General features: G+C 63.7%; 2 protein-coding genes across 2 annotated transcripts in view; one reads left to right on the plus strand and one right to left on the minus strand.

Annotated features, from left to right (window-relative positions):
• Positions 1–8,373, minus strand: part of LOC112952280 (zinc finger protein 239-like) — a 108,944-nt gene that overhangs the window by 42,619 nt on the left and 57,952 nt on the right. The gene's annotated exons all lie outside the window — the stretch shown is intronic.
• COL2A1 (collagen type II alpha 1 chain) overlaps positions 5,884–8,373 on the plus strand; it is a 12,633-nt gene continuing 10,143 nt past the window's right edge. Inside the window, exons 1-12 of the mRNA XM_026045057.1 lie at positions 5,884–6,014; positions 6,097–6,150; positions 6,269–6,322; positions 6,442–6,495; positions 6,605–6,658; positions 6,746–6,799; positions 7,503–7,547; positions 7,630–7,683; positions 7,811–7,855; positions 7,945–7,998; positions 8,077–8,175; positions 8,309–8,353. Of these exons, the coding sequence (XP_025900842.1) occupies positions 5,976–6,014; positions 6,097–6,150; positions 6,269–6,322; positions 6,442–6,495; positions 6,605–6,658; positions 6,746–6,799; positions 7,503–7,547; positions 7,630–7,683; positions 7,811–7,855; positions 7,945–7,998; positions 8,077–8,175; positions 8,309–8,353 (651 nt within the window). The 5' untranslated portion in view covers positions 5,884–5,975. The remainder of the gene's footprint in view (positions 6,015–6,096; positions 6,151–6,268; positions 6,323–6,441; positions 6,496–6,604; positions 6,659–6,745; positions 6,800–7,502; positions 7,548–7,629; positions 7,684–7,810; positions 7,856–7,944; positions 7,999–8,076; positions 8,176–8,308; positions 8,354–8,373) is intronic.

Raw genomic sequence — 8,373 nt, forward strand, 5'->3', positions numbered from 1 at the left:
CCGTCGTCGCGCAGCAGCGGGACCTCCGTGAGTGGCCGGGACCCCCCCCGCCGGGATGTCCCCTCCCCCGCGGCGGGATCCCTCGGGGGGCGCTGGGGAGGGGGACACGGGGGGACGGCGGCGAGGAGCGGGGGACAGGAGGGAAGAGCATAAGGATAGTGGGGGGCAGCGGGGGACAGCGTAGGGACAGAGTGGGAAGAGGACGGAATAGTTGGGGCAGACAGCGGCAGAAGGGGGACAGCGCGGGTCCGCATAGAGACAGTGTCAGGAGAGTGGGGGACAGTTCAGGACAGAGGGAGGCAGACGGAACAGAGCGATAGTGGGGGACAGTGTGAGAAAGGGGGGACACTGCGTGAGGAAAGTGGGAGACGGAGGGGGACAGCATAAGGACAGAAGGGAAGGGGCACCCCTGGCACATGTGGGACAACATACGGAGAGTGGGGGACAGTTAGGAACAACCTGGGACACTGGAGGACAGTGCAGGACGGTGATGTTGGCGTGAGGATAGTGGGGGACAGCGGGGACGGCATGTAAGGGACATGAGACAGGGTCCCAGGGGGCAGAGGGGGCAGCATGAGGAGCGCGGGGGGCAGTTGGGGACACCAGGGGGCAGTTTGGGCCAGCGGGGGCCTCCTCGGGCACCCTGGGGTCCAGTCCGGAGTCAGTCCGGGGCGGTGGGGACATCGTGGAGGCGACGCGACAGTGTTGGGGGGGGGGGGGGACTCCGTTTTCCCACGGCTCCGTCACCCCTTCTCACCCCCCTAGCCCCCGCTGCCCAAAACCTGCTCCCCCCTCCCCCTCCCAAGAGTTTGGCCAGGGAAAATTAATCCAAAAAAAAGAGGAGTTTGGGGTGGGGGGGTCCCTGCGGTCCCCCCGGTCCCTGCGGTCCTCGAGGGGCCCCGTTCCCGCGCCGGCGCCAGCGGGAGGAGGAGGAGGGAAGGGGGGGGGGTCTGGCCTTCCTCCTCCTCCTGGTCCTCCTCCTCCCCTGCGGAGGGGGGGCCGGGGGGGCCTCAATCCCCCTTTTGTGCCGCTCTGTTTGCGCAGCGGCCCCGATGGCTTCCAGATGTCCCCGCGGGCGCCCGTGAAAGAGCCTCATTCATCGCCCACCCCCCAGCCGGGACCCCCCCCCTTGCCCCAGCCCACACAGGGCCTCCCTGCGGGCCCCCCCGCCCCCGCCCCCAAAGGGCCACCAGCCCGGGCCACCGCGGTGGCCCCGCGCGCCCGCCGGTCCCCACCGGCACCTGATGAGAAAAGCAGGCGCCGGGGGCCCAGCCAGCGGCGCTGCTGCCAGGGGGGCCACGCGGGAGGGTTTTAGTTGATATATTTAAAAAAAGAAACTCTTTTTTTTTTTTTTTAGTCTGAATTTGGGTTATTTTCCTGCATGCGGTGCCGCTTGTGTCCCTGCAATGGGAGCTCGCACCCGGGGTCCCCCGTCTCTCCCCCGCCATGGGCCACCCTGGGGGCCGGGGGGGCAGTGCTGCCAGCCGTGCCGATGCCGTGATGCTGTTTCTCCCTCTCCTTTCCCATTTCCCCCCCTTCTTCCCTGTGTCTTTCCTCTTCTTCATTTTTTCTTCCTCTTCTCTTCCCTCCTTTCCTCCCCCACTTCTTCCTCTTCTTCTTCCTCATCTCCATCCTCATCATCTCCTTCCCCACCACCATCTCCTTCACCACCATCTCCAACTTCTTCCCCCACCTTGCCCATCCCCATCATCTCTTCCCCCTCAATCTTTCTCTATCATCTCTATCCCATCTTCTCCACCATCTCCATAATTTCCATCCCCATCAACTCTTTCCCTTTGATCTCTTTTGCCATCATATTCTTCACCACCACCTCCATCCCCACCATCTCCTTCCTCTCATCTTCATCCTCATCTCCGTCTTCATCATCGCTTTCCCCTTGATCTCCTTCCCCACCATCTCTTCCCCATTATTTCCATCCTCATCATCTCTTTCTCCTTGATCTTCATCCCCATCATCTCCATCCTCTCCATTTCTTTCCCCTTGATCTTGTTCTCCGTCCCCATCATCTCCATTCCCATTAACTCCAACCCCATCAACTCTAACCCCATCCTCTCCATCCTCTCCCTCTCTTTCCCCTTGATCTTGTTTTCCATCCCCATGTTCTCCATCCCCATGTTCTTCATCCCCATGTTCTCCATTCCCATCATCTCCATCCCCATAATCTCCATCCCTGTCAACTCCAACCCATCATCTCTAACCCCATCATCTCCATCCCCATCACCTCCATCCTCATCATCTCCATCCCCATCAACTCCAACCCATCAACTCTAACCCCATCACCTTCATCCCCATGTTCTCCATCCCCATCATCTCCATCYCCATCATCTCCATCCCCATCACCTCCATCCCCATCACCTCCATCCCCATCACCTCCATCCCCATCATCTCCATCCCCTCCACCTCCTTCCCCACCACCTCTTCGCCATCGATCTCCTTCGCCGTCACCCTCCTTGGCCACCACCTCCATCCCCGCCACGTCTCCCCCGTGCGCGGCCACCGTCCCCCGCGCCGCCCTGGGCGCAGAGGAGGCCGGCAGCTGCGTGCAGGACGGGCAGAGCTATAGCGATAAGGATGTGTGGAAGCCGGAGCCGTGCCGGATCTGCGTGTGCGACACGGGGACCGTCCTCTGCGACGAGATCATCTGCGAGGAGCTGCGCGACTGCCCCAGCCCCGAAATCCCCTTCGGAGAGTGCTGCCCCATTTGCCCCACTGACCAGCCTGCTGCCAGCGGTCGGAATTTATTTATTTCCCTCCCATAAATAAATTACCGGAGAGAACGGACTCGGGCGGCAGCGATGGATGAGCTGCCCCGGCTCATCCATGGCCGCCCGCTGGGAAAAGGCAACTTCTGCTCCGGCTTGTCCCGGCAACGGGAGCTTTCGCCCCGGGAATAGAGGGGGGTTGTCCCAGGAACAGAGCTTTTAACCCTCAGAATAGGAGGTTTTGCCCCAGGAATAAGGATTTGCACCCTAGGGTTGCTTGTGTGCTTGTTTATTCTCCCCAGATTGCATTTTTTACCCCCAAAATGAGAGGTTTTGGGGCTTTCACCTCCCAAATGGGGACATTTTATCCCAGGAACTGGAGGTTTTGCCCCTCATTTTATTTTTTTTCATTTCCTCTCTCTCTCTGAATGGGATTTTTACACCCAAAATGGGAGGTTTTGCCCCAGGAATGGGGTTTTCACCCTCAAAATGGGAGGTTTCGCCCCAGGACCTGGAGATTTTGCCCCAGGACTAGGGAGGCTTTGCCTCTGGAAGAGGAGGCTGGGTGCCAGATGGAAAACTCCCACGGGCCTCGGAGGCGCCGAGCAGCGCCAAGCCGGGGTTTCCTCGTATCCCTAGAAAACCCCGTTTTCAGGCCAGGAACGTGAGGGAGCCGCCGGCTTTTCCAGTGAGCAGAGCTGGGAAAACCGCAGCTCCTGCCGCGGGCGGCGGTTCCGGAAGGGCCAGCCTGAAAGGGAAATTCAAACATTGCGGTCTGCACGAAAACCCTAATAACAATAAATAAATACATGTATTACAAAAAGAAAAAAAAAAGTTTAAAAGAAATGGCCCTGGAGGCAACGCCGGCCTCACGTCCGGCTTTAGGGACCAGGAATAGGGACCGGGAATACCAGGATGCCCCGAACGCCCCTCCAGAGCAGAAGTTGCCTTTTTGCACCAACCCTTTCCCGGCGGGACGAAGGGTTGAGCCCGGATCGCTGCCGGTCGCTCCGACCCGCGGGGCTCCGGCCCCGCCGCCGCTTCCCGCTTCGGCCCCGTCCCGCTTTCTGCCCCGGCTTTGTGGGTGCTCCCCCCACTCCCAGCCCCATTTCCACCCCCTTTCCGCTGCATTCCCCATGGGAACGTCTCACCTCTGTTTCTAATTTCTGCTAATTTCTCTCTTTTTTTTTTCCCTTCTTTCCTCAAACAGGACAACCTGGCCCCAAGGTGAGACTGAATTCCACCCCCCACCCATGGCACAGGGAGCCCCATTTCCTACATGTTTTCCCCCAAAATAACGTGGCCTGATGCCAGCTGGACATACAAATCTGTCACTCCCAGAGGGATCACCCTTGTGTGAGATGCCAAAATTTGGGGATTAACACCAAAATCATTGGGATGGGGAGAGGGGAGAGATTGGGATGGAGAGAGGGGTCTCCTAGGAAAGGCGGGGATGGGGGCGCAGGGATCCTGCTCATTCCAGCTCTGCATTCCAGGGACAGAAAGGTGAACCTGGAGATATCAAAGATGTAAGTGCGGATTCCCGCCCCCCTCGCCCCCCCTTGGGGACCTCCGGTGTCCCCCCACCTCTTGACTTTGTGCCTTCGTCCCCCGCAGGTCGTAGGACCCCGAGGGCCTCCGGGACCGCAGGTGGGAGCGCGTTCCGCAGCGCCGGCATTGCTGGAATGTTTGGAGGAGGGGAATGAGCTGGGGGGGGGGAGGCGCCCGAGCGCCCTGACCCCCCCCCCTTGTCACCTCCCCCCAGGGTCCCGCAGGAGAGCAGGGACAGCGAGGGGACCGTGGGGAGAAAGGAGAGAAGGTGAGCGGTGCCATTCCCGCCGGGAATGCCTCGGGAACTGGGGGGCACTATTGGGTTCCCCCTGAGGATGTAGGGATTTGAGGGGGGCCGGGGGGGAGGAACATCCTGCTGTAGAAATGGGAATTTGGGGGTGGCCATGATGTCCTGGGGATGTGGGGGTGACAGGAGCACCCCACCATGGGAATGGGGGTTCGGGGGGAGCAGGAGTGTCCTGCCATGGGCACAGGAATTTGGGGAGGGATGTGGAGTCTTGGGAATGTGGGGATGGATGCAATATGCTAGCTGGAGTGTTGGAATTTGGTGGGGAGGACGGCGGGCAGGCGGGAGCATCCTGCCCGAGGCCTGGGAATTGGGGAGAGGATGCAGTATCCCACCATGTACATGGGAATTTGGGGGGAGCAGGAGCATCCTGCCATGGGAAAGAGGATTTGGGGGTGTCAGGAGCATCCCACAGGTTGGATGCCGCATCCCGTATCCATCGGAGTGGGCACCGGCATGCCCAGCCATCCTTCTTCCCCCTTTTCCAACCTCGGTGTCTCTCCCGCACAGGGCCCTCCCGGACCCCGGGGCAGGGATGGAGAACCCGGCACCCCCGGGAACCCCGGCCCCGCCGGCCCGCCCGGCCCGCCCGGCCCCCCTGGCCTCGGCGGGGTGAGTACCGGAGAAGCGGGAGCCGCGGGCGGCCGGATCGTCCCGGATCTCCCGCCACGCGGCTCATCCGGGCCCTTTCCCGCAGAACTTCGCGGCGCAGATGGCAGGCGGCTTTGATGAGAAGGCCGGAGGGGCGCAGATGGGCGTCATGCAGGGACCCATGGTACTGCGGCCGGGAATGGGGCTGGCGGATCCATGGGGAATGGGGATGCGGCTGGGGAATCCTTGGGGAATGGGGAGGTTGACTGGGATGGGGGATCCACTGGAATGGGGATGCTGGTGGGAATGAGGGATCCGTTGGGAATATGGAGGCTACCTCAGGTGAGGGATCCATGGGGACTGTGAGTGCTGGTTGGGATGGGGGATCCGTGGGGAATGGCCTCAGGGGCCAGGTGCTCCATGAGAAATGAGGATGATGCTGGAATGTGGGTGCTCCGCAAGAAACTGGGATGATGCCAGAGCTGGGCTTTCGGTGGGAACTGGGGCTGGTGCCAGGACACGGACATCCTGCAGGACCAGGGATGCCGCCGCTGTCCCCGCCTGCCGGGTGCTGCCCAGGCCTTGGGAAGCGCTGGGATGACTTAATCCCCCTGGCATTCGCAGCCGGGTTGAAGCTGGGGTTAGCGGCAGGAGGGAGCTGGGAAGGGGAGGGGGATTGCTCCGGCGAGCCGGTAAAATTCCCTGCAGGAACTCGCCTCCTGCCGGGGCCAGTCGGTAAGTGCTAAATGGGGCCAGGGACCTGTCCCTGATGTCCCTCTTTCTGCCCCTCTTTCCAGGGCCCCATGGGACCCCGTGGCCCTCCCGGTCCCACCGGCTCTCCCGTAAGTACCTGTCCCGTCCCGCACCCGCGTCGCGGCTCCGGTGCCTCCACGGAGGGTCCTGACGCCTCCGTGTCCTGCCCAGGGTCCGCAAGGGTTTCAAGGCAACCCCGGAGAGCCCGGAGAGCCCGGCGCTGCCGTGAGTATCGGGATGCGGAGCTGGGATGAGCCCTCCGCTCGCGAAGCGGCTCCGGCAGGAAGCTCCCACCCCAGTGATCCTCCTGCTCATCCCGCTCATCCTGCTCTGCCTTTTCCAGGGTCCCATGGGTCCCCGGGGACCGCCAGGACCTCCTGGGAAACCTGGTGACGATGTAAGTGCGCCCCGTCGGTGGCCGCCTCTCTTTGCCACGGAGGCTGAGAACGAGCAGCTCGTTACCTGCCACATGGGGTCCACTTTTTCCCAGCCCGTTTTCTCCTCTTTTCCTGGCAGGGCGAGACAGGAAAACCCGGCAAATCCGGTGAACGTGGCGCTCCCGGCCCCCAGGTGAGGCTGCATCCAGCCGAATCCGTGTCCCCTCCATGGCATCGTCCCACCGGTGCAGGGACCCCGGTGCCACCGCTGCCGTCCTGACCTTGTCTCCGCTTGCTCCTAGGGTGCTCGCGGCTTCCCTGGGACACCGGGACTGCCCGGAGTGAAAGGCCACCGTGTGAGTCCCTGTCCCCAGTCCCCGCCGGGGCCCTGATCCACTGGTGGGTGACACCGGCTCCCTTCTGTCCCCTCCCTTCTCCTCCAGGGCTACCCCGGCTTGGACGGCGCCAAAGGAGAGGCAGGAGCTCCCGGAGCCAAGGTGAGCGCCCATCCCCGTGGCGTCGGGGCACGGGAGCCGGGATGAGTGGGCACACACTGGAGCCCGTCCCCATGGCATCCGGGCACGGGAACTGGGATGAGCGGGCACACACTGGAGCCCATCCCCGTGGTGTTGGGGCACGGGAACTGGGATGAGCGGGCACACACTGGAGCCCATCCCCGTGGCATCCGGGCACAGGAACCGGGATGAGCGGGCACACACTGGAGCCCATCTCCGTGGCGTCGGGGCACGGGAGCCGGGATGAGCGGGCACACACTGGAGCCCATCCCTGTGGTGTTGGGGCACAGGAACTGGGATGAGCAGGCACACACTGGAGTCCATCCCTATGGTATCGGGGCACAGGAGCCGGGATGAGCGGGCACACACTGGAGCCCATCCCTGTGGTGTTGGGGCACAGGAACTGGGATGAGCAGGCACACACTGGAGTCCATCCCTATGGTATCAGGGCACAGGAGCTGGGATGAGAGGGCACACACTGGAGCCCATCCCTGTGGTGTCAGGGCACGGGAACTGGGATGAGCAGGCACACACTGGAGCCCATCCCCGTGGTATCGGGGCACAGGAGCCGGGATGAGCGGGCACACACTGGAGCCCATCCCCGTGGTATCGGGCCCCGCCAGCTCCAAAGGGACCGTGCAATGGCCGAGCAGGTTTCACCCTTTTCCGCTTTTTTTCCCCTCAGGGTGAATCCGGTTCCCCGGGCGAGAACGGGTCACCCGGCCCCATGGTGAGTTGGGGCGCGGTGACGTTTTGGGGGGGAGGGTGGCAGGTGTGGGGGCCCCCCCTGCCACCGCCGTGTCCCCCCGCAGGGTCCCCGCGGGCTGCCCGGCGAGCGAGGACGTCCCGGCCCCTCCGGCGCTGCCGTGAGTATCCCGGGATTCGGGGCGAGCAGACCGGGCGCGCTCGGTGCTGCACGCGGGGGTGGTTCCGCTTCGGCCGGTGTCACCCCCGTGCCCCATCTTGTCCCCTTGTCACCCATCTTCCCCCCAGGGTGCTCGTGGCAACGACGGCCTCCCCGGACCTGCCGGCCCCCCCGTAAGTGAAGGGGCTTCTCCGTCCCCGTGCCCGTGCCGCGCTCCGCGTTGCCCGCCCGCGCATCCCACGCTCCCTCCTCTCTTTCCCAGGGTCCCGTCGGCCCGGCCGGAGCCCCCGGCTTCCCCGGCGCCCCCGGCTCCAAGGTGAGGTGCCACCACCGTCCCCACCCCCTCCGCTGCCATCGTCACCCCCCCAACAACCTCCCCTCTGTGTCCCCATAGGGTGAAGCTGGACCCACCGGCGCACGAGGACCCGAGGGTGCCCAGGGCCCCCGCGGCGAATCCGGCACCCCTGGCTCTCCCGGCCCCGCCGGAGCACCCGTAAGTGTCACCCTGTGCCCCCTGCCCCAAAGGGGGTGTCCCTGGTGTCCCCCCACTCCTGGCACATGTGGGGAAACTGAGGCTGGGGGCGCCCGGACAAGGCAGGGCCCCCCCTCAGCGTCTCCCCCTCTAGGGTAACCCCGGCACCGACGGCATCCCCGGCGCCAAAGGATCGGCGGTGAGTGGGGACATGCGGGG

This window comes from Nothoprocta perdicaria, unplaced genomic scaffold (genome assembly GCF_003342845.1).
Source record: "Nothoprocta perdicaria isolate Ctin4 unplaced genomic scaffold, notPer1 scaffold_398, whole genome shotgun sequence".
Taxonomy (NCBI): Eukaryota; Metazoa; Chordata; class Aves; order Tinamiformes; family Tinamidae; genus Nothoprocta; species Nothoprocta perdicaria.